This window comes from Desmodus rotundus, chromosome 5 (genome assembly GCF_022682495.2).
Source record: "Desmodus rotundus isolate HL8 chromosome 5, HLdesRot8A.1, whole genome shotgun sequence".
In the NCBI taxonomy this organism is placed as follows: Eukaryota; Metazoa; Chordata; class Mammalia; order Chiroptera; family Phyllostomidae; genus Desmodus; species Desmodus rotundus.
The window spans coordinates 14615789-14641496 of record NC_071391.1 but is presented as its reverse complement, the minus strand read 5'-3'; the positions used below and the strand labels follow the sequence as shown (position 1 = coordinate 14641496).

The 25708-nt window shown below is 52.3% G+C and overlaps 1 protein-coding gene across 8 annotated transcripts in view; it reads left to right on the top strand.

Annotated features, from left to right (window-relative positions):
- Positions 1-23635, top strand: part of PRDM11 (PR/SET domain 11) — an 85493-nt gene extending 61858 nt beyond the window's left edge. For 6 of the 8 annotated variants that reach the window (XM_045193980.2, XM_053924610.1, XM_053924607.1 and 3 more), the window contains 3 exons: positions 9069-9256; positions 13083-13712; positions 14827-23635. In XM_045193980.2, coding sequence (XP_045049915.1) covers positions 9069-9256; positions 13083-13712; positions 14827-16991 — 2983 coding nt within the window. In that variant the 3' untranslated portion in view covers positions 16992-23635. Of the gene's footprint in view, positions 1-1627; positions 3835-9068; positions 9257-13082; positions 13949-14826 lie in introns of those variants that run through there. The other 2 variants (XM_053924611.1, XM_045193981.2) reach the window with 2 other exon arrangements.
- The last annotated feature ends 2073 nt before the right edge of the window (positions 23636-25708 follow it).

The following is a 25708-nucleotide window of genomic DNA, read 5'->3' as shown; positions in this document are numbered from 1 at the left end:
CAGCTCACAGGAAAGCGGTTCACAAAGACCCAGCCGTCCCTTCCCAGGCCCCTTGCTATTGGGATCTGCTAATTTCCTGCTTGGCTGGGGCCCTTGACAGGTGGCCGCTGAGACTCAGATTTTTAGGACTGGGAAGGAACGTGGAGACTATCTAGTCTAACTACCCGGTACCCAGATGAGGAGGCATCTAAGCTCCAGAAACAAAGATGTCCCCAGAACCAGGACTCAAGCCCAGCTCTGCTCACTCCCTGTGTATCACTGTTTTGCTAAGTTTCAGGGTAATTCCACCCAATTATGAGAAAAAGAAGGGGACCCAGCACCCAGTAAAGTCTGTTCCCTAAATCTTGCCCCATTCACCCTGCATGCCAGAGCAGAGGTAATGAGGTTACCAAATGTGACCTGGGCTGGGCAGGGGGCCCGGGACCCCTCCGCAGCAGGCTGGGCCAGCCCTCCCTCTCCTTCCCTGCTGGTTGACCAGCTGTTACAGCACTTGGCCAGGGCCCCGGTGGAATGAGGCCCTGGAAGGGAGGGAGCAGCATCACCTCAGCCCTTCCCGTTCCTTCCAACCCTGCCACGCCAGCCCTGACTCCAGGGGGATGGCTGCTGTCCCACCCAGAGAGATGGAGAGGCACCAGGCTCCTCCTGTGCTGGCCCAAGTGAGACCCCAGGGCCCCTGGGAGGCATTCAGCGGGGGGCAAGATGAATCTGTCTGTCCTCCCATCACCTCCCCTGGAGTCGTTGTGAATTCACCCCTCAGGACAGGTGTGCCTGTCCGTAGGGTCAGCTCGTACATGTCTCATTCCTGCCATGGGAATCCGCTTATAACCTGATCACAAGAGAGCTGAGGCCTGCGTGTGCAGGGGCGGGGCCTCTCCACTCGACTGGCCATCTCTGTGATGGCCCCTGTGTGTCATCTTACTCTCCTGGGTAGGAGTGATGTATCTTTCTGGTAACCTGCCTCAAGGAGCCAGCACCCTCTGGGCTTATCTGTTCTGGGGCCATCCTTTGTCCCCCTTCTCCAGCTTGTCCATATCCCACACCCTGCTTCCCCCAGTGACTTAAAATTGCAGATTCCAGCAAGGCCACAAGGTGGCCCCAAGCAACTCAGAAAGGGCCTCGTGGAGGCTGGAGCTCAGAGCGGCATCGCAGTACCTTCGGCAAGCATCCCTCTGTCGCCTTTGCATCTGCTCTGTGTGCGGTCTCCTTAACAGCCCTGCTAGGTGGACCAGTGGTTCGGGAGGTCAGCCAAGGAGGGGTTATCTTTGCTTTGAGAAACGGAGTCACAGAGAGAGGAAGGGAGCGATCGGGCTGACATGCAGTCGCTAACACTGGCGTCTCCCAGTCCCCTGACCTGGGCTCTCTTACACTAGACTGTCGCTGAAAGGAAGGAGACCTGGGCACTGATCATACTCATGCCTCTTCCCAGGGATGTCTGGCCCACACCCCTCAGGGATGTGGGGAGCAGGCGTTTCTCCATGGGTGGGCAGGCAGTGGGTGTGTGCCAAGCTAGGCTGAGTGGTGACAGGGGAGGGGAATGGCAGCGTAATGTGGGGGGTGGATCCAAGCCCAGGGCTGCCTCCTTTCTCCCTGTTGTAATCAGTTGCCCTTCTTTGTTTCTATCCCCAAGATGATGAAGATGATGAGGCACCCGGGCCCTCAAGACAGGCGATGCGGGTGTCCCTGCCGCGGACACTGGAAGAAGAAGCCTGCCTGGCCAGGCCCACCCTGCTCCGCTCCTCCTCTTCCTCAGACCAATCTGAGACAGTGGGCCCTAAGCCAGAGACCCTGCCCCGCCCCTCGCCCCAGGCCCAGGCCTCCTGCAGGACACCCCGGCCGCACCTGGGCCCGCCCAGCGCAGGCCTTGACTGGCAGCTCCTCCATGCTCATGCCCAGCAGACTGAGATGTTCCAGCAGTTCTGCCAGCACCTGGTGACAGTGCACAGGGACATGGCCAACAGCATGCACGCCATCAGCCAGGCCATGGCTGAGCTGACCAGCCGCATCGGTCAGATGTGCCAGACGCTGACAGAGATCCGGGATGGGGTTCAGGAATCTCAGCGGGGGCCAGATGGGGCAGCCCCCACAGGCTCTACACGCCAGGCTGAGGCTCCCCCGCCGGAGCCCCCAGCACCAGCCCCTGCACGGACTACCAGGTCTCGGAAGAGAAAGCACAACTTCTAACCTGGCCAGTCTGCACTAAGAGGAAGAGAAATGGAGGAGGGCTGTCTGGCCTTGAGACAGGGGCCAGTCTCATACCCAGGTCTGATGACCCTTGTAGAATTTGGGGGGGACCGTCATCTCCGCACCGAGTGCAGTTTGGCTGTCCTGTGCCATAACAGAGCATGTATTCGGCTCTACTGTCTCATCTTTGGCAGATGCTCAAGATGCAGGAATAGCTCCCTGCTTGATGCTTCCTTGGCCTGGAGGGTAGCCTCCTGTTGGTCTGCACCTCATGGCAGCAGGCCTTGCAGGGAAGGAGGGAGCAGGCATGGGGAGCACCCGAATGGAACCCTGCTTTCTGTCCCCAGGGCTGTTGTGTCAGTGTCCCAGGTCCTGATTCTGCTGCTTTCCAAGGGGGAGAGCCCTGCAGATGGGCAGGTGGAGCCCAGCCCCTCCAGGACGAGTCTGTCCTCACCTCCCCCAGGGCTCTGACCCCAGCAGGTGGCGCCCCTGCCTTGGCCTTCTGCTTGCTCTCCTGTGTGTGTGTGTGTGTGTGTGTGTGTGTGTGCTCAGCTGCCGTGCTTGCCTTTTGTGGAGAGGGGATGGCGGTGGAGGAAGGAGGAGACTGCCTGGCGTTCTTAGAGAGCACCAGGCGCTTCCCCGCACTTGCAGGTGTGCGATCTCATTGGGTTTTCAGGACCCCTGAGAGGCAGCCAGGTTGGGTATGAGTATCCCCATGAGTGCCATCATCATCATCATCTGCATTTCATAGATGCATAACAGCAGTTGGCAGTAGGGCCAGGACTAGAGGCCAGGTCTGTGGGTTTTTCCAGCTCCTCTGTTGGAGGCCAGATTTGGAGTTGGGAGGGGTGTTGCTCCTTGCCTGCCCTGCCTCAGCAATCCTGGGTGTGAGTGGGAGGCAGCAGCAGCATTTAGGAGATGAGCCCACCCACCCTACCCTGGCAAGAAGGCCAGTGGCTCTGGGGAGGCTGGGCCCAAGTCTTGGGATCCAGAAGGAAACCCCTCTTCTGGCTTTTAAAAGAACCCGAAGCCCGAAGCCCAAAGCCCAGAAGAGCTCCAGTTCATTCCAGGTTCCAGCATGCCTCGCCTCTGCTTGCTTGGGCTGCATACGCATTAGCTACACATATCTGTAGCTTCACGTTTCCTTTTGGAGCGTGGGGAGAGAGCCGGGTTCTTAGAGTTACGGAGGGATGTGACGGGTGGCAGATGCAAGCTTAGCTCTGACATGGGTGCAGCTCAGCTCTGTGTCCTCTTTGCTCCCTGGCCTCAGACTGACCCTGGCAGAAACTCTCACACCCCAGCCCTTCACCTTCTCATGCCCGCCCCCTAGAGCCCTAGTGGGCTGGGAGGACTGCTGTACCCAATGCCTGCCCGGCCAGTCCTGGAGCGCTGCTTCTAAACCCAGACCAAGCTTTGTCCTTTGTAGGGACAATGGAGGGCAACTGCATTGTCCCCATGGCCTTGGCTCCATCTCCCTCTTCTGTGGTTCTTTGGGGGTTCCTGCTCCCCCAGACTGAACACTCCCCTGTCCAACAGCCCAATGGCTTCATTATTGCCTGGCATTGCCCTGCCCTCCGATGCTGGAATCAAAGATTGCCTTCCCGAGTATTTTTGTTAAGATGGCAATAAAAAGAAATTGATCTCACACTTGGAACACACCCAGTCTCCAGGATCTTTCTTTGGTGTGTATTCTCTTTCTTGGCTTCCTGTGAAAAACTCGAGGCCCCCAAAGCAGGGGTTAGATGACCAAGGGAAAGCGTGCTGGCGAGCCAGGAGCAAGTGCCCCTGGCGTGTCCTGGATCCCATTGCTCTCAGATGCCCTGTATTCACAACCGTGCAAGGCCTTTGGAGGAAAGGAAGGGAGCTGAAGGGCTGGAGGAGACAAAGCATCCACCTAGGAAACCATTCAGCTGTATTTAATCCACATCAAAAGTGAGATGTTGCCAAATGAACTGTATTGTTTGTTCCCCAAAAGTAAGTTAGCAGTCCTGGAAAAAAAGCCACCATTTCTGGTAGGAGACCAACCAGAAGGGTCAGGTGCTGCCCGTTTGCCATATACCTCAGACATCACCCTGAGGCCTGAGCTTTTTTGGGCTACCTCCCCACTGATCCAGGTATCTGTCTATCACAGGCAAGGCCCTGCCCACCTAGATCTGAGGCTTCTCAAAGGAGCTGAAATGGCGTCCTCTGGCTCCTCTATGGGGGGTCTCCTCAGCAGAGAGGGGGCCTCCTGACAGGTTCATTGCCTTGGCTTAGTGCCAGTGACACGGGGAGATTCTCCCCAGCTGGAAATTCCCAGGTCCTAACCAATGATATATCCCCTTTCTGGAACTTTCCATTGGAATCTAGGTCATCCTTTGCTGTTCTTGGCCAAGAAGCATGGCCATGAAATCAAGATAATACAGTTTTCAGGAGATGCAAAGATGATGTGAAACCAGGCCTGGGGGCTTTCCCACCAAGGTCAAGGTGCTAAGCAGTGACCAACTGGCCTGTCCCTCTGGTCCTGAGGAGGGAAGGGGGCAAGTTGGAAGCAAAGGGGACAGAGAGATGAAAAGACCGTCACCTTTGGATGGAAAAGATTTCAGTTTGTTTTTCTTGGCTTCAGTGGAGATTGTGGGGCTAGCATGTCAAAACAGGAAGGTGAAATGGGGCCAGTGGATGCAAATGAATGGGTAGCCAATTTCAGCTTGAGATAGGAAAGGCCCTTCTAAGAGACCGAGGCTTCCAGTTCTGCCAGAGGCCGGCTGAGTGATTCTTTGTCGGAGGCCGAGTGACCGTCTGGTGGGTGGATGCATGATCCAAAGACCCTCCCAGTCCAGAGACGGGAGTGCATGTGGGACCACAGAATCTACCCTCTCCTTGGTCAGTCTTTTCCCATTTCTGCTTCCACAACCAGTGTAGCTTCCTTGCCATTGGAGACATAGCCACTGAGTGACTGAGCCTGTCCCTTCCAACACAATGGATACCCCGTGTCTTATTTTCTCTCTTAAGTTAGAACTGGTAGTCATTTCCTGACCCAGCTAGAAAATAGGGTGCACTTGGTAAGACATAGTGGGTGAAGTCTGGGAAGTGTGGTCTTAGGGGCCTGTCCTATACCCAGAGTCCACAAGGAGGGTGGAATAAAAACAGTTCATTCTCATCCTGACAGGTTCAGTCCAGAACGTGTGCCCCCCACTACCACCCACCCCCTCGATAGCTTCTGAAGTCCCCGACTCTGGGGCTTTGATTTGAAATGCTATCGAATGAGCACTGACATTGGCAGAGCAGCCTGTGTTGGGCATTTTCCACTCCCGGCAGACTCTGTGCCTTCTCTCTAACAAGGGAGTGACCTCTTCCAGGGAGGGCTCTTGCTCACCTGTGGCCATGGGAGGGCACAGGCATGGGTCTTCATAGAGGGATTTTGTGTGGGAACGGAAGGGTTCTGGGAGTGGATCAGCCATTGGGTGATACCGTGAAATACCTAAAAGGGGGAGACCTGACTGAGGTATGTAATTGATGTTGAGATGTAGCTGGCTCCACGTCAGATATCATGCAGCATAATCACCTTCTCAGGCGCTGGGTGCTTATGATTCACTAAGAGTTGTCATGTACATCGTATTTCAAATGCCAAGTTTCAGAACAACCAAAGATGACCAGGTGCGGAACAAATTCTGATCTTTGAAGCTACTTTGTGATCGATACAAAGATTTGGGGTTCTCTTCCTAAATATTGATTCTCGTTGGGTAGGAAAACACCCGGAGGTGGCAAGGGAAATTGACTCGAATGTTCTGACTTTAGAAGTCACTCTTTAGAATAAATCTCTGGTGGTTACATGTTCTTTATCTCTTTTTCTCTGAAAGTTGAGTGCCAGGGAAGAATAATTCCAGTCTTTAGAGCTTGATGGCTATTTAGAAACTGGAAAGAAAAAAAAAGAAGACTGTATTCTTGCAAGTGATTCCTGTGAAGAAAAAGATGAATGGGTGGTTTGCCTTCTGTACCTGGGAGTAAGGAAATTTGGATCTGCCTCAGTTCTGTTCTATGCTAACTGCAAGGCTGATTAATTTTGGGTGTCAGATGCAAGACTCATGTTAAATTGGGGACAAGAAAATATTTTGCACACTCAGAAGACATCTCAGATATGGAAAAAAGGCAGACTCCTGCAACTGGAGAGCTGAGATTGAGAAGTATTAACCTGGAAAGAGTTCTCTGGGCCAGTGGTCCCCTTTTCTTTTCCCTGAATTCTTTGTTAATAACAACATAACTGGGGGTCCCAGAGGTCACAGTATTGTCTGCACAGTTCAGGGGGACCCACGCTCCTGTCAGATGTTGATGAGAATACAGATGTGTTAAGGCTAAGGTCCTGGACAAAAGCAAGATCGAGGGGTCCAAGCACCGTGAATGTTGCGCGCCCCGCCCCCTCCTGGTGCAGCTCCTGACTGGCTTCTCTCAAATGGGTAAAACAGCCAAAGCCGGTGTTCTCTTCCCTGTCCTCCTGAGGTCTGTGCTACATCCGGTTGCCACAGTGGATTGGTCCCTGGGCTCGAGTGGTTGCCCTCGTCACGGCGTCCTGCGAGGCTGAGCGGAGCAGAGTGCACAGGGGACTGTCCAGATGGGAAAGGGCAGGGCAGACTCGCAGGGGACTGTGCCTGGGGCACCGGGAATGTGATGGCAATGCTGCTGGCCGCTGTGAAGGCCACCACTGCCAGCCCACACTGGAATCGGCATCCGTGCACTTTGTTTCTTTTGGGGGGAGTGGGAGTAACATTAACAATTGCTTACTACGGAAAACTGGAAAGTACAGAAACTCATAAAGAAGTGGATCTACCTGTAATGCATAATCACTGTTAAAACTCTGTATTTCCTTCAGGGAGTTTACTGAGGCTTATTTTTAAAGCACGATGCGACCGTAGAATAAATAGCTTTCAGACCTATTGTTCCCTCTGCCTTACATCAGGACCATGTTTCCATGCCATGAAGGATCCTTTGAACATACTTTCTCTAGATGAGTGACGTTCCATTCTATGAACACACCATGGGTTGTTAAATTATTTCCCTGGTATTAGACATTCAGATGTGTTTGCTTTTGCACTGTCATAGATGATATTTAGGCAGTTAGCGGTAGGCAGAGTTTGCATATTTGGCCTGCATGTTATTGTTCTTTCTTAGAAAATTTCCAGAGTTGTGGCAAAATACACATAACATCAAATTTACCATGTTAACCATTTTAAGCGTACAGGTCTCTGGCATTAATCGCATCCCCACTGTCGCACCACCATCCTTCTCCAGAGCTGTTCCACCTTCCCCACCTGAAACCTCTTACCCATTAAACATGAAGCCCCCGTTACTACTCCCCCAACCCTGCTCCCTGGCCCCTGGCAACCACCATTCCCCTGCCTCTGTGACTTCGACTCCTCAGACAAGTGTCTCATGTGAATGGGAACATACAGTGTTTGTCGTTTGGTGACTGGCTCATTTTACTCAGCAGGGGCCACTGAGCTTCCCCCATGTAGCACATGTCAGAATTTCCTTCCTGAAGAATGTTCATTGCGTCTCTACCACATTTTGTTGAATTCACCCATTGGAAGACACTGAGGTTGCTTCCACCTGTTGACTGTTGTGAATACTGCCTCTGTGATCACGGAGGGACACATACTTCTCTGAGTCCCTATGGCCAGCTGGTGCCCGCAGGGCGGGGCCGGTTTATCCACACCATCAGTGCAGAGACTCTCCCTCACTCTCAGCCGATACAGACACTATCACTTAAAAAAATCTGTGCCAATGAGATAACGTGCTGCTTTGCACTTCTTATCACTGATGCCGAATACTTCTCGTGTGTTCATTATCCATTTGGATGTTTTATGTGAATTATTGTCTCCCAACTGCTCCAAATATAATTCTTTGGACCTTGCCGGTTGGACAGACTTTGGTTTCTTCCCTGGCTTTTGAGACTAATCATCATAGCATGAGGAGAAAAAGTTTAGTTTTGACTACAAATTTCCTAGATGCTGGTGTAGCCCAGAACCCTAGAACTCCAAATGATACCCTCTGGCCCTTTTAATCTGTACACCTCCGCCCCTCTGCAGGTGTGGTGCCATCTCCCCTTTTGGAGGTGAGTGAGGTGGCAGGTGGACTGCGAGGACTGTCATTTCAGGGAGAAGGGGTGAGGGCCACAGATTATGAGGGTTTGACAGAACTTTAAAGGTTATCTGGGCATTGCAGAGAGGGTGCTTGAGGTGCCCACATAGGAGCCATGAGTTCTCGTGGGAAAAGTCTTGACCTCACAGCCCCGTCTCCATTTTTCTAGCTGTGTAGCCGTAGGCACGTCACTTAGCCTCTCTGAGCCTCAGTTTCCTTATCTTAAAATAACTTAGATTAACCAGCAGTTGTCAACTTTCCCTTGCCTTTTTCTTCTGTCCCCAGCAGACCCCCTATTTTTAAGGGGTTTGATCGTTAGCATATATGAATTGGTCTCTTGGGCAGCCTTGTCACATGGATTAGTTTTGCTAGGTTTTGTGAAATACTGAGAACCATTCAAGACCCACCCTCTCCACCATCAGGGGTCCTCGTGGTTAAAAGTTAGTGGACAGTAGATGATCCATCCGTTTTCCTATCACCTTTCTATCTGGTGTTGAATCTTATACTTAGCAGAACCTGGGAGGCAGGCAGGGCAGGCGTCATTTCCAATCTCAGAAAACAGAGATTCTAAAAGGTTCAGAGACCTGCTCAAGGTCACGCAAAATAGTGATGTTGAGACAACAGACCAACTCTAGCTAGTGGTCCTTTCCTCGGTAGGGCACATGCTGGTGGACTTTTGACCCCTGTCACTGGCCCCACCCTGTGCCTGGAACCAGCAGGCATTCATCAAGGAGTGACCCATGCATTCTCCCCTGTCCCCCTTGCCCCCCCAGGTACGTGGTCATCTCCCGGGAGGAGAGGGAGCAGAACCTGCTGGCGTTCCAGCACAGCGAGCACATCTACTTCCGGGCATGCCGGGACATCCGGCCTGGGGAGCGGCTGCGGGTCTGGTACAGCGAGGACTATATGAAGCGCCTGCACAGCATGTCCCAGGAAACCATCCATCGCAACTTGGCCAGAGGTGAGTGCCCACCACCCGCCACGTGAGGGCCATACCTGCCGCCACTGGACCCCAAGGGAAGCCAGGCATGCTTCTCTAGAAGCGTCCTAAGAAAACAGGTGGCAAATACAGCACACCACCCATGGGGAGACCCAGAGGGCAAACAGATGGTCCAGGTCTGAGCGGCAGCTCTGGGCAGGGCCTTAGGCACCACTTAGCCTCCATGAGAAACCGACTCAGAAACCCTATTACATATAAATATGTTCTTACACGTTTCAGAGTAACAGGGAGAGAGGCAAGTCCCCAAAGCCACATCCATAAATTCAGTAAAGATGGATCCTATTTCCCCCTCCAATTGACAGAAAGATATTGTACACGGCCACTGCTGCAGTACTTGGTTACATTTACTAAGGACTTAACATGCACTAAGCAGGTGTTCCGTGGCACCCCATGAAGTCATGGCAGCAGCAGCCCCTACTCTGTACCTGCGCTGAGAGAACTGGCTGGATAGCACACATATAGAGCGGTGTCTGCCTAGACCATTGTAAGCCCTCCATCGTAGACTGTTAGTACTAATGATTATCCCCACCTTACAAATGTAGAAGCTGAGCATCAGAAAAATACAGCAACTCGTGCAGGGTCATGTGGGGAGGCAGGGCAGAACTGGGTTTCTAACTCACATCTGAGTCCAGGGTCTGAGCTCCAACCTATAATGTTATACAGTCTCCCAGACAAAACTGGTTTTTTTCCTGCTTCCTCCTGGTTTATTCCTGAAAGTCCCAATGCTGAGTTGTGAAAGGACAGTATCTATTTGAACAAGAAGGTGACCTTAGGTGCTGATGATGGCCTGGTGGGTGAGATGTCCATCTAAGCTCCATTTAAATAAGTCATTTGAAAATGGCTTAAAATACTCCTAGTCCCTGGGCCTTTGCCTCTGTGTTCCACCCTCAACCTGGCCAGGGCACACTGGTGAGTGTAGCTCCTTGGGACCGGCCTTTCCATGGGACCTGCCTTACACTAAAACCGTACATCCAAAGACCTAGAGTCCATTTGGTCCCAGGAAACAAGGCTATCCCCCAGCCCCACTATATCATATCCCCAACCAACCTACTTCTTGGACATAGAGCTTCATCTGGAATGTGAGTGGAAAAGGTGAGAAGGGGTGGGAGTGGCCCACTGAAATTAAGCTATCTTTAAAAACAAACCCAGTAAAGCAGACTGTGGACATTGAGTGCACAGCGGCTGCCTGACTTGGTAAAAGGTATCTGGTGATTGGATGGGCAGTGAGAGGAGACTCGATAGACACACTCATCTCTTGTCTTCTTCGGATCTTGGGGCTGGGCGCTTGCTGACTTCACCTGGGAAGGCCTGTTTCCATGATGAAATTGCCATGGTTTCCATTTGACCTCTGGAGATGCCTCGTGTAAAAGCATCTGACATGTAGTAGGTGCTCAATCTTTGTTGACTGGATAAAAGAAGAAGTGAATGAAGACAGCCAAGAAGTCTCCAAAAGAATCATATCACAAGAAGAAAAGGAAACCAAGAGAAGTCATATCTGAGGACACAGGTTCCATCCTTTGGCTGTAATCTTCTTGAATTCTTCAGGATGTGTAATGTCCTTTCCCCCCAGAGTCTTCTTCAAAGCACTTCAAGCTTCATCATCCTCAGAGAGCCCTGAGACCCAAGGGGAATGAGTAGAGAAGGGAGCAAGCTTTTAGGAGTGGTTCAGGGGAGCGTGGCAGACAGACTTGACCTGAAATACACCTAGACACCTAAAGATACAGGAGGAGGGAGTGTCTATTCCTGGCCAGGCTGAGGACTAGGAAATAGGAAGGAAACGGGAAGCCACTGTGGGGCAGGGTAGCACAGAAGATAGGCTTGGTCCTAATTCCTTGGGAGCAGTCTGGAGCTCAGTGGCTTTTAGACGTAGTGTCTCTGTAGCCTGTAGTTTTGGCAGATGCTGGAAACGGGTGGTGGTATCTTAGAACTGCATTCCGGTCCTGCTCTGGAAGGGGGATCCCCTGTGCTCAGTCACTTAAGGTCTTACATGGAAGGAGGCTTCTTTGTAATTGGAGGCCAGCACCCTGATAAAGGCCAGTGCATGAATTATTAGTCCTGCTTCCTGAAGCGAGTGTAAATTATTTCTTTGTGGTTATCTTTTAAGAATAGGATGCACCTAATGCATGTCTTCAGAGAATTTATTTGACCTACTTTGAGTCATTGATTTACTTTGTGGTGATTTCCCCATGTTTTATGGAGGCTTTAGAATTAATTTCCTAATGTTTCAAGGTCTTTTTTGACCCATAGATTTTTCTAGAAGTCTTGAGAGATCTCCTTGTTTCTGAGCAGAATAGCATGAGGAATCCCCGGTGATGAGCACTCTTGACCTCCAGACATCCTCAGGTGCCTGCTTCCTGATTGGTCCACAGGAAAGTGAAAGGGTGGCCCGTTAGAGATTCTGAATGGGCAAGTGTTATATCTAATCTGTACAAACATGTTGCATTTTTTAAAAAGTTCTGTTCATCTCCACCCTTTGTGCCCCTCAGCTGTTAGAGAAATGCAGGCTGTGGGGATTCACCTGGGCTTCAGGAGGCTTGCAGATAATATCGTGCCCTAAGCATTCACATGAGACAGAAGAGGGGCATCCCGAGTGGCTCACTTGCTTTTGTGCTGTTAACTGTAGGAAATCTGGAGTCCCATGTGGGCCAGGGCACAGCACTCCCTGCCAGCTGTGGGAAGCCAAGGCTCGGTCACAGCGGGGCCACCTGGTTTGCACATGGAGGTGGCCGAGGGTGGCAAATGCAGCTAACAGAAGTCTAATTACAATATATGAATAGGTTAAGTCCTTGCTCAGGTCACATCTTCCAGGGCCTGCCCCTAACCTAGGAAGCATCTAAGATTTCCTAACTCCACAGGCTGCTGTCAGGACCTTCTGAGGGTTCCCCCTTAGCATCTGTGCCCCTGGGCAGCGCTCATACTTCTCTAGCAATTCATGAAACTGTGTCAGCCATTTTAAAGAATCTGGCTAAAATAATTTATTGTTGGGGAGCTCACCAAGATTTTTCAAGTCACTTACATGATAGAAAGAAATAGGAAAGGAAACATCCTTTGCATTGTCCGGTAAAGAGACAGCTGTATGTTGAGCATCCTTTGGGTCCTTGTGGTCACGCTGTTCTTCACCTCAAGGGAGGCAGCCATCTTGGAGCCCCAGCCACGGAAGCTGTCCCTGTCATGCATGTCTCCCCGCCTTAGTCGTCACACTCTCTCACGTACTCCTAGGTTCCCGATTACTGAGACAGTTAGAAAGGAGAGCTTCTATAGGCAGACTGTGCCCTAAGTGGGCCGTGTGGGGGAGGAGGAAGGATGGGACTCGGTATTTCATGGGAACCTTTTACCAAGTCGAAGCAGCCATCTAATTGCTGGGGCTGGATGAGCAGCCTGGAGGGGCGGGGCATCCGTCTGCACTAAGCTCTCGGGAATGGCACCACCCACCCATGTGACTGAGTAAGAGGTCATCTTCTAGGGTGACAGGATCGCAAGAACCTTTGAAAGCACTTCCATCTACCCTCCCCCATAGCATTCTCTCAACTACTGAATGTAGAACTTGTATATATAAGGCTCCATGGAAACGGTCTCTTTAAAAAGAGTTCCTCCTGCTTTTTTGGCATCCTATGACCCCATGATCTCCTGAGTGATCCGCTTCTCCCTTTGTGTCACGCATGCCCCGTGAGGCCAGACCTAGAGGGATGTGTCGAGCGACTTCCTACACGGAGGCCTGCTTTATTTTCTCCTGTTTCTCCACTTGGGGCTTTTCCCCACGTCCTCACACCCTGGTTTTCCTTCCTAGGAGAGAAGCGGTTGCAGAGGGAGAAGGCTGAGCAGGCTCTGGATGACCCAGAGGACCTGAGGGGTCCCATTCACCTCCCCGTGTTGAGACAGGGCAAAAGTCCCTACAAGCGCAGCTTTGACGAGGGGGACGTGCACCCCCAGACCAAGAAGAAGAAAATTGACCTCATTTTCAAGGATGTGTTGGAGGCCTCACTGGAGTCCGCAAAGGCGGAAGCCCACCAGCTGGCACTGAGTACTTCCCTGGTCATCAGGAAGGTCCCCAAATACCAGGGCGATGCCTACAGTCGGTGTGCAATGACCATGTCTCATGGTGTGCAGAATGTCAGCCGGACCCAGGGGGAAGGGGACTGGAAGACCCCCCAGGGGGCTGCTTCTACAGAGCCAGGCCCTTTGGAGGATGAAGAAGAGGAGCCTTCGTCATTCAAGGCTGACAGTCCTGCTGAGGCCTCCCTTGCGTCCGACCCTCATGAGCTTCCCACCACCTCCTTTTGCCCCAATTGTATTCGCCTAAAGAAGAAGGTTCGAGAACTCCAGGCAGAACTAGACATGCTTAAGTCTGGGAAGCTTCCTGAGCCCCCCGTATTGCCAGCACAGGTACTGGAGCTCCCAGAGTTCTCAGATCCTGCAGGTAAGTTGGTGTGGATGAGATGTTGTCAGACAGAACACAGTGGGCCGTGTGAGAGTGGCCCGGCACTCTCTGCTGGAGCCACCTTTGGGGAAACCTGAGGTGTGTGACTCAGAGGTGAGGTGTGGCCACAGCCCGCACCCTCAGGTGCGTGCCTCTGACCGGTCGCTTTGCAGCTCCGGTGGGTGCTTCCTGTCTTCCCCTGTATTCTCCTCATCAATAAAGGACATTCCGCTGCAGAAGGGGTGTGTGCTGTGTTCTTGACCTGTTGCCTTTCTCTGGTGGTCCTAGTGGTGTCCGACCCCAAAGTCCAACTTCTTTCAGAAAGAAAGCCGATCTTTCTGCCCGGTCCCATGCAGGCTGTCCTGTCAGGGAGAGCTCCCGGCCTACCCAAACTCAGTCCAGGAACTCAGCCTCATTCTCCTCTTCCCGACCTGCTGTTCCGCCACAGGGTCCCATCTCCCTGCCTGGGGTCTTAGAAGGACCTGGATCCCCAGCATTCAGCTGCATGCTTCTGACTGTTTCTGTGGCTGCCTGGGTATCTTAGAGCTGGTTGACAACGAGGAAGACTTTTCAGTACACATCTGCAGCTGACTTAGAGTATTTACGTGGCACTTTCTATTTTAACCACATCCCTTAGCTCAGGATGAGGTGTTTCAGATCATCAAAGCATGCATCTGAATTAAACTGCGTCCTGATCCTGAAATAAACCAGGGCCATGCCAAGGCTGCCTCCATTTGAGGGTAGCATGCCACCCCGACCATGTTGGTGGTGGGACAATTGAGTCCCGTGCCCTTGCTCTCTTCCTTGGGGATGTTCAATGTGCTTCTTCCTCCCTTGGTTGTGCTGGTCATTTGATACTGAACAGAGAAGTTCTTTGAGCGCCCACTAGTGGAGGGTGAGGACAGGAAGCCTGGAGCCTGGTGGCCACCATGGATAATCCACAAAGAGGGAAATCACAAATAGACAACAAGAGTGCTTATAAATAAATTCTGTGCTGGGATTCAGTCGTTGTAGGATTTGGCTTATGTTTCACAATGGTGCAGCACCTACCCTTCTGGCAGTGTTTCCTGTTCGCTTTAGACAAGCCTATGTTTCTTTCCCATTTGTCTTCCAGCCTCAGAGAGCATGGTCTCCGGCCCCGCCATCATGGAGGACGATGACCAGGAGGTCGATTCAGCAGATGAATCTGTGTCCAACGATATGATGACTGCCACTGATGAGCCCTCCAAGATGTCGTCTGCCACTGGGCGCCGAATCCGGCGCTTTAAGCAGGAGTGGCTGAAGAAGTTCTGGTTCCTGCGGTACTCCCCAACCCTCAACGAGATGTGGTGCCACGTCTGCCGCCAGTACACGGTGCAGTCCTCTCGCACCTCGGCCTTCATCATCGGCTCCAAGCAGTTCAAGATCCACACCATCAAACTGCACAGCCAGAGCAACCTGCACAAGAAGTGCCTGCAGCTGTACAAGCTCCGCATGCACCCTGAGAAGACGGAGGAGATGTGTCGCAACATGACCCTGCTCTTCAACACCGCCTACCACCTGGCCCTCGAGGGCAGGCCTTACCTGGACTTCCGGCCCCTGGCCGAGCTCCTGAGGAAGTGCGAGCTCAAGGTGGTGGACCAGTACATGAACGAGGGAGACTGCCAGATCCTCATTCATCACATCGCCCGGGCCCTGCGGGAAGACCTGGTGGAGCGCATCCGCCAGTCGCCTTGCCTCAGCATCATCCTGGATGGGCAGAGCGATGACCTGCTGGCCGACACGGTGGCTGTCTATGTCCAATACACCAGCAGTGATGGGCCCCCAGCCACAGAGTTCCTGTCCTTGCAGGAACTGGGGTTCTCTAGCACAGAGAGTTATCTCCAGGCACTTGATCGAGCCTTCTCTGCCTTGGGCATCCGGTTGCAGGATGAGAAGCCAACCGTTGGCTTGGGCATAGACGGGGCCAACATCACAGCCAGCCTGCGTGCCAGCATGTTCATGACGATCCGCAAGACGCTGCCCTGGCTGCTGTGCCTGCCCTTCATGGTGCACCGGCCCCACCTGGAAATTTTGGACGCCATCAGTGGGAAGGAGCTCCCTTGCCTGGAGGAACTGGAGAACAACCTGAAGCAGCTGCTGAGTTTCTACCGGTACTCGCCGCGACTCATGTGCGAGCTGCGGTCCACAGCCTCCACGCTCTGTGAGGAGACGGAGTTCCTGGGGGACATCCGGGCCGTGAGGTGGATCATCGGTGAGCAGAATGTCCTCAATGCCCTCATCAAGGACTACCTGGAGGTGGTGGCCCACCTCAAGGATGTCAGTAGCCAGACCCAGCGGGCGGACGCCTCGGCCATCGCGCTGGCCTTGTTGCAGTTCCTCATGGACTACCAATCCATCAAGCTCATCTACTTCCTTCTGGACGTGATCGCTGTGCTCTCACGCCTGGCCTACGTCTTCCAAGGCCAGTACCTCCTGGTGTCCCAGGTGGATGACAAGATCGAGGAGGCCATCCAGGAGATCAGCCGACTGGCTGACTGCCCGGGGGAATACCTGCAGGAGTTTGAGGAGAATTTCCGTGAGAGCTTCAATGGGATTGCGATGAAGAACCTCAGGGTGGCCGAAGCCAAGTTCCAGTCCATCAGGGAGAAGATCTGCCAGAAGACCCAAGTGATCCTGGCTCAGAGGTTCGATTCCCGCAGCCGGATCTTTGTGAAGGCCTGCCAGGTGTTCGACCTAGCTGCCTGGCCCAGGAACAGCGAGGAGCTCATGAGCTACGGCAAGGAGGATATGGTTCAGATATTCGATCACCTGGAAGCCATCCCGACCTTTTCCCGGGATGTTTGTAGAGAAGGGCTGGACCCCCGGGGGAGTCTGTTAATGGAGTGGCGAGAACTTAAGGCTGATTATTATACCAAAAATGGCTTCAAAGACCTGATCGGCCACGTTTGCAAATACAAACAGAGGTTTCCGCTGTTGAACAAGATCATCCAGGTCCTCAAGGTCCTCCCCACTTCCACCGCTTGCTGCGAGAAAGGCCGAAATGCCCTGCAGCGAGTTCGCAAAAACCACCGCTCCCGCCTGACCCTGGAGCAGCTCAGCGACCTGTTGACAATCGCGGTAAACGGCCCGCCCATTGCCAACTTCGACGCCAAGCGAGCCCTGGACAGCTGGTTTGAGGAGAAGTCTGGCAACAGTTACTCTCTGTCCACCGAGGTCCTCAGCAGGATGTCTGCGCTGGAACAGAAGCCAGCGCTGCAGACCGTGGACCACGGGTCAGAGTTTTACCCGGACATTTAGGGAGCCTGTGTCACAGAGGTCACTAAGCTGTTGAATATTTTTTTAATCTATACTCATAAGCTTTGATATATTATATAAATATATATTATATTATATATATATATATAAACCCACACTGAAAATTTTTTAAAAACCAAGGTGACGCATCTACCAGAAGCTACTGGGAGCTTTCAGAAAGGAATAATGTCAGAAACTGACTCTTGTCTACAAAATTTGGCAGCTGCAACATCCGTGGCAACTCATCTTGACTCACAGAAGCATGTGCTGAGGCCACACGTGTTCCCACCTAACGGTCAACCAACAACATAAGCTAAAATGACGGGTCTCTGCCATCACCTTTAGGTAGCTCGTTTTGTTCACATTTTTGTTTGGGGGGTGGGGGACTTGGGTTGGGGTTTATGTTCTTGCCTTTCCTTCTCTTGTTTGGTTTCTTGTATGATGGGGTTTCTCAGCCTCTTCACTGACGTGCTGGTCCAGCTGAATGCCATCTCTGATTTTGGAGAGGGTAGGTTCTGTGTCTGGATCGAGTGTTCTGACTTTCTCTCCCACCTGACTTCAGCTTGAAAGATTTTTATTCAATTCCCGATGAGCATTTCTTCACTGTCTTAGAAACATGTGTTGGTCAAACTGTGACTCCCCACCTCTGTCGCCATTCCCGTCCCTGGGTTGTTGATTCCCTCCTTCCAGCCCCGCTGGACCCTAAAGATATTACCTGTAATACTGAAGGCAAAATTGCCTGACAACCAAGCTTGAAACCCTGGGGAAGGGACAGGGGGTGAACATTTTGCATTCCTGTTTTTACGTGGTGTGGGATAAAATAATCTTATTCCATTCGGATGTAGGGCTGTTGGAGGAATGAAAAGCCAAGAGATCCAGACCCCAAAGGGCAGCGATTTATTGGCTAAAAACAAGTAAAGTGAAAAATATGTATTCAATTTACATAAATTATTCATACTCTGTCTTTATAATCTTATAATGTGTTGGGGGTATGTTCTTTCCTTTAATAATCAAGAAATGCCTGCGGTAGTTCAGTAACAGGAGATGTCAATGCAAGTTGTGCCCTGGATTATGCAAATGAGAGTCGCTAGGGATTCAGTCCTTTTTCTGCAACAGGCTGATAACCAGCCCTATAGCCTGGCAGGAAGGTAGCAGGAGACTGAGTGGTGCATCTATGCCTGTGAACACTTCCGTTTTTGAACAGGGTAGAGATGTCCTAAGAGAAAGGAATAAACAAGGGGTAAAATAGGACTCTCAAGGCATCAGCCTACACACACACACACACACACACACACACACACACACACAACCACAATATAAGCTTTAGAAATAGCCGCTTGCCCACTCCCTGGGGCAAGTAGTGGTTTAAGCTAGAGGAGTGAGATCCATCCTCTCTCATTCATTTAACTACCAGTATACCTCGCAAGGGAGTTTTTTTTAAAAAAAATGTGCATGAGCTGTTAACTTCTGTTCATGTTTCCACACCTGACTGATGCATATCTGATACACAGAGATCCCCCATCGTGGGTGCAGGTCACATTGGGGGAGGGAGGAGGGTCTGCATTGTCCGTGGTCAGAGAGCCACCCCTCTCGGTTGGCAGAGGGTGGGCAAAGGATGTTGTGATCTGGCCACAGGCAGGCCCCAGCGTCCCCACCCCACATGGCTCCGACGCTATAAAACTGTGGTGGCCTCCTTCCTCCTTGGTTCACTTTGTCTCTGAGGCCTCACTCATGCCACCGTAGAAGAACCATTGTGGAAATGTCATCAACACTGAACATGTCACTCCCCCTTCCTATCCTGCCAGTCCCTTCACCCCCCACAGGTCCCACCCCCCTCCCCCATGGTCTTGGTGCTAAGATAACTTTAGAATCATTGCTGCTAGTTGATAGCTTTTCATTATATAAATATATTATATATATATTATATTATTTTTGAAACTTTTGTTTGTTTGTTTGAACAGTGATGTAGCATGTTAAAAAAAAAACAAAAAACAAAACCTGGTTTTCTCTGACTGGGTCCCACTGCCAGGCCTCATATGCTGCCTTCTTCAACAAATCAATGCACCCCTGCCTGGTGACATTCGACCCCCCCGGCCCCTTCCCCAGCCTCACGCACTTCCCCACCCTCCTCTGAAGGAGAGAGAAGGAACTAGCAAGGAAAGACCTCAAGCTCTTTCTGAGGCTTTGAAATTCCCAGCCTTGCTCCATCCACTTCCCCACTTTAAGCTGAGGTCTCCTCCCCCTCCCCCACTCCCCCCCATCAGGGTCAGTAACTGTGGTCAAGTGGGACGCTGTTGCAAAGCACAAAGTTCCACCTTCCCCACCCCAGCTTCCTCTCCACCACACACAGGCCAAGATGGGTTGAAGGCAGAGGTGACTGGCGAGGTGACTGGCAAGGTAGGCCTCATTGGCGGGTGGGCAGAAACAGCAGGTTGGGATCCTTTCTTCTAGCCAACAGATGCCTTACACCTTCTCTTTCCCAACTGCCACTCCTCCCCACCCGCTACATTGGGACCCTCTGCGGAGAGTCACCCCCCTAAGCCACTCATTTACAAACCAGGAAGAGAATATCTACTTGAGCGCCTAGTCAGGGCTGCAAATGTGTCCTCTCAAGAGACCGTGATCAAACTTAGCTCAATTTTTATGCAAGAGGAAAATCCTTGGGTCAATGCCAGTGTCAACCCTGTACCTTCTGAGAGAGCTGGGAGCCAGTGACCTGCCTTTGGGCTAGGAGCATGAGCTGATGCTAGCAGCATGTGGCTCCCTGGGGCCATCTGCTGAGCCAGGGTCCAGAACAGAGAGGATGAACTCTCTGGAGGGTCTGGAAGTTTGGCAAGTCGCCTCTCCAATTCTGGGTGCCAGGCTGTTTCAGAAACCCTGAAGGCTACTTTGCCTTGGGACAGGGAGTAACCAGGGAATAATGGGGCTGACACACAACTCACACAGGGACTTTTCTCAGCCTGGATGCCCCCAGGAGGCTCAGCGCTTTTGTTCTGTGAATGGTGCATGTGGTTGCCCGTGATTCCTATAGCAGGCATCTCCCACTCTCTGCTTCTTCAGAAGGACTCTTGAGTTGATGAGACCCTCGGGGTCTAATCTGGGGAAGCACACGCTTGGCTAGCCTAACTTCCCTTTGATGGGTATGGAAGACTGGCTGGGCGGTCCTTGTGTCCCAAATGTGGTAGAGCTTCACCCCGGGCTCAGGAGTAACAACCATTGGCTTACAATGAAATGTTTGTGTCTCTGGGATTGAGACTTGTCCTAATAGGGCTGTCTGATTAGTGGCTTTCTTTGGCTTCTGGAAGGCATGAGAAGTGAGATCAGGTTTGGGGCCAACCGCCCCTGTGACGAGAATGGTGCGGGCCTCCTCAGTGGAGGAAGATGACCCGCTGCCATCTCTAGGGTCTGTGAAACCTGAGGGCACCCCAGTCTTGTCTACAACTCTTGCTGTGTCAGAATCCCTGTTTTGATGGCCTGGTTGAGCATGAGTACAGGCATCTGAAATGCCAGCTTTTTTCTCTTTTTTTAATGACAGATGGCACCATTCTGTAGTTCTGGGTGGGCCCTTATTTCCTCATCCTCGCTGGGGAATAAAAACAGGCTCCAGCCCCAGGATCCCTGGATAGCTGGGTCCGGTGCTGGGCCCTGAATGCAGTGCAGGGGGCGGTCTTGGCCCCAGCCCCTCCTACATGTTTCCCTGTTGGGTCGTCTTGTGGACCCCCCCTCCTCCCCTTGACTGGTTTCTGTTGACCGTTCGATTTGGAGGAAGGACCTTGTAATTGTTTAAGGTAAGGTTTAAATACTTCCCATGTGCTCAGAAGTGATACCAGGAAAGAAAAAAACAGGGGAAAGAGTGTATAATGCTGAAAACGATCATGGAAAGATTGAAGTGAACTGCAGACTGGGCCCAGCCTGGGATGCGGGGCTGGAGTCATTTTATGGTGGCCGTTCAACTGGAACTTCATGAGGTCCAGGGGATGGCCTGGGGGTTGAAATAGAAATTCCCTTCTAGGTTCCTCACCCTTCACCTTTCCCCCCACCCCCTCTAGGAGCAGGAATTCTATATCTAGAGCTTGTTGAAGCTTACAGTCTGGGTTGATTTCCAAGCAGAATTCATGTTTTTTCTTGGTCCTAACACCCAGTCTGGGTGGAAGGCTCCAGACTCACTGGACCTCACACCCCCTCCCTTCTTCAACTGGCAGGCCCTGCCAGGTCGGCCTGGGACAGTCCAAGCGGGGAGGGCAGGTGAGCTTGGGACAGTTCCATTCCAGATACCGGCCTCCTGGAGGTTGCGCTGGGTCTTAGGCTCTAGTCTGGTCTTGCGGAGGGAAGATTATGTCAAGAGACATGCAGGGCCCTTTCTCTGCTTGGAGGAAGGCCCCTCTCTGCTCTCTGTTCTGGGCGCTTTAGCTGAGTGAGTGGAGCTGTGATATTTTATGGAGCCTTTGAGGTGATCTTTGTGTGTTAGCCAGAGGGAGAAAAAGTGCCCTTTAGGAAGGAAAATGGTACGGCCCTCCTCTTCCATCTGGCTCTCCCCCAACCCCAATCCCTTCAAGTGGTATCGCCCTGGAAATACCTATGCAATCCAGTCTCCCTAGGAGAGTGCATAGAAGCAGGGGTATGTGCAGTGTATAATACGAATGCTACAGCGTGTATATTGTATATATGGACATATGCAGTACGTATACACAGAGTAAGAGATTGAATCACATCTATATATCTATAAATAATATCCTATATATTTATACATTTCTATGTTTTAAATAGATATAAAAATAGAGTCTATAGAGAGCTGGGAGAGCAAGGGGAAAGCCTGTGTTGTGCGAAGAGGGAGGAGGCAGAGCCTTTGCAGGGGGAGACGAGGGAGCTAAGGAGGCAGGGTTTGCTGGGAATGGGGCCTCCTACCCGGAGAGGTGGAGAGGAGAGGAACTGGGTCCTGGCCCTCTCCGTGCACTTTCTCTCCTCCACCACAGGCTTGGTCTGAGGTTGGAAGGAGATACTCACCCCCTGAGCTCCAGCTCAAGCACCCCCTCTACCCCCCTGCAACCTATGGTTGGTGGTCACTGCTGCTTGGCAGTAGGATGTGATCACTGACCCACAGTGTAGGGACCACTGCACAATTTCCCCCAATTACTCTGCCCCCAGGAATGAGCAGCATTGACGGCTATAGGAAAGATGCAAATTGGACCAAGAGTGGTCCAGGAAAGATGCTGCCTGCCCCCCTTGTGTGCTTCTACTGGCCCCTAGAGGCCAAACCTCCGAAGTACAGCGCCCTGGCCTCCCTCATCTTCTCCATCACTGTCTGCCAGGGCACCGGAGAAGTGAAGTAGGCAGCATGAGCATCGCCATCCTGCGCCGCCCACCATCCAGAGGCTTTCTGGCCAGGGCAGGGGGCATCGGCTAACCAGGGAGGGTGGGAGAGAGGTATCCGCACACTCATAAATTCAGTAGCAATTCAAGTTCAGATGCAGGGCTTTGGCCCAGCCCACTTTGCACAGCTGCTGCTGCTGGCTGTACTCAGGACAATGCTCTTCCCTCTCCCGCACGGAGGCCCATTGACCCCTCACCTCACCGCCACCGTAACAGGCAGGTTTAGTTCACATACACTGTTCTGATTCTGTGACTCGAGGCAGAGGCTGAGCCGGATGCCCCATGACGGAGGGCTTGCGCAGCCCTGACGGGATCAGAAGCCCATTTCGCTTCCAGGTTTCTCTCTGTAGTTGCTTTTCCCTGGAGGTGGGGGAGGAGGGGCTGTGGGGTTGCAGATGAAGGGAGATGGAGGACAGCGGCTTCGTCCTCTGTTCTCCGGACCAGCCTCTGCCTTTTGGCTCTCCCATCTCCAACCCCCATTGACCCCCCTGTCCTGCTCTTCCCCACCATCCTACCAACGGACCTCAGTTTCCAGCAGACCCACCCCTATTCCTGCAGTCGGGGTGGGTCTGTTCTGACAGTGCCCACTCCCTTCCCTCCAAGTCTGCCTGGGTCTCTTTGAGCCACAGCTAGCTGCCAACCGGGTCTTGGAACGCCCTCCAGGGCCTGGCTCGAGAAGGGCCAGGCCCGGCCCGGCCCGAGCCTTCCTCCCGCTGCAGTGGATCAGACCCACGGCCAGGGGATGGGCACCCCCGGGCAGCAATCCCACAATGCACTGTACCTCAGAGAGAGCAGCCACGGGGCATCAAGGGCACCGGGCCCTCCGTCCAAGGACAGCCGGTCACAGCACTGCTCACAAAAAGACAAGGCCAGGCTGCCTGCAGCACCCCTCAGTCTTCACTTTGTCTCTCGGGAAGAGCCAGCAGTCTGATTCAGCCTTTTTCAGCCCCTGTCTCTCTCCTTCTCTCCACCCCCACACGGCCAAACCATTTCATTTCAGTCACAAAGGAAAAATGTAGTGGGGGTGGGGTGAAATACCTAGGAGTCTATTATCACATACATATTAATATGTTAATACTTTCTTTCTTAAAAAAGAAAAAAAACCTTGACGTTATTATTTTGCAGACTACGCTTTATAGTACCTGTGTGACGGGACCTAGAACACTGGATACAAATAGAGCTATGTTGGTTTATCATAATATGTACGCGGAGACTTTCCTTTTGTCATATTATCCTTGTAATGTAAGGAGATTGTTAATAAAAAGCATTTAAATTTACTCACCAAGGTCGAATCCCTGCCTCCTTGCCTTTGTCCCTGGCCTGTTTTCAGGGCGATTCAGAATGGGTCGCATCTCAAGGCCTCCGGAGTCAGATTGGGAGCCCGTCTGCTGCCTGGTTAGAAGGAACTAGGAGAAGCCCTGAGCTACTTCCTGCTGCTCTCGCTTTTCTTTCATTCAAGTCCACTTCCAGCAGGTAACTTACATGCCTCATCTACTAGTCAGGCCAGAAGGAGGTGAAACTGAAACCATCAAAAATAAACCTACCTTCCCCCCACCCCCAATGCATTTACCCACAAGAATCTCTGGGAGGAAACGCACAGATCTATTGCAGACAAAAGGTTGCTCTGACTCTCCCTCCGCTGCCTCCCATGTTTGAGGCTCCATTACTGGCCAGGTCCCTGGGGAGGGGTCTTTCCCCAGCAGTTTGCTAATGGTGCTGGTATGGGGTAGGTGATAAGTGATATTTCACCCAGGTGGTTTTAGAAAGAAGACGGGCATAAATTTAATGAAGACACAGATATGTGTATTTATTTTTTCCTCCCAGGTGCAAATCTCCACCTACCCCCGCCCCTTCTGACTTCCCTTCGCCGGCCTTCCCTGTCCCTTTCCTTAACCTCTGCCTTCTGCCTTCTTGGCGCCTGCCATCTCCCTCCTAGCACGTGTCCTGTGCAGTCCCTGGAAGCCCCCACAATTGGTCACTCAGAGGCTTCCTGTTGTGAAAGCTACCCCTCAGTCCCCATGGAATGCTCTGGCTCTCTGCTTTTCCCAGAGGAGGACTAGGGGAGGAAGGAGCAAAGTGGCATGGCTGTCCTGTCTAACCGGCCCAGATGAACCAGCGTCAGCCCCGCCCACTGCTGGCCATCTGGATTTGGCCCACATTTGTAGCTGTATCTGGAACGTGCTCACGATTTCATCACTGGGAAGCAAGGAAAGGAAAAGACCTTCCCTCTGTGCTTGGGAAGTTGGTCTTCCTGAAACTGGGGTTGGAGGATGTGAGGAGGGGGTGAGCACTAGTCTACGCTTTTCCCTCCCTCTTCTCTCCAGCTGCTCCCTACTTCCCTCTCTAAGGTTCAAAGAGCCAGTTGTTTTCACTTTGGAGAGAAACTCAGGAGAGGGGCTGGCTGCCTGAAGACTCACAGCCTGCTATGTGACAATTTCTAGAGTGGTCCAGGCAGCAGTTTGAAGCTATTCCTTCTCATCTGTTCCCTTTCTAAGAAAGACCCTGGGCCCCTGGGCCAGAGCCTGGGCTTTAGGGTTAGAGCTGTGTCAGATGCAGATCCTCCCTCTGCCTCTTACAGGTGGCGAGATCTTGGACCAGTCCCTCACCTGGGCCTGTGTCTTCGGGGCCGAGCACAGAGCAGTGGTTAATACACGCTGAATCTTTCTCAGTATCACTGTATTGTTGCCTCTTAGATCAGGATGAAGAAGGTGCTGGGAAGTGGTGGGGGTGCCTTCTTTTACCCAGAATTCCTGGGGCTCCCCTGAGTGAGGGGTTGCCTGTGACTTTTTCGTACAAAGCCATTAACACCTATTCTGACAGCCAACGTGGACACCTCTGCCTGAATGGAGATCACCTTTTCCTTCCCAGCCTGGGAAGGGATGCTCGGGCACCTGCTACTTCAATGGCTCGTCTCTCCTGGCTGCACAGAGATTTTATTGGTTTGTTGGTTGGTTTTGGCTTGGAAAGACAGGTTTCTCCTTGCTTGTCCCAAGTTCGTATCCCTGGGTTTCTGAAATAAGATTTCTGCCATCACCCACCTGCCAATGGGAAATTGGGAAGGGAAACCATGCTCCAGGCCAGGCTGCGTTGAGAGGAGACCACACTCAGCCCAAGACGAGTTACCACAGGGCCCTGATCACACGGTGGCCACCACTAGACCTGTTTCCATGGGGATGTCTGGCTTCCAGCCTGCAGACTGGCTTCCTCCCACCTCCTCCCAGGTAGGCACCTGCCTCCATCTCTGCCTTGGGGAAGCTGCTGATGGTCCCATCACAAACCATCTGTGCTGGCTCACCTGCAGGAGAGGAAGGAGGGGAGCACAGGGGCAGCTCCCTAACACTCACACCAAG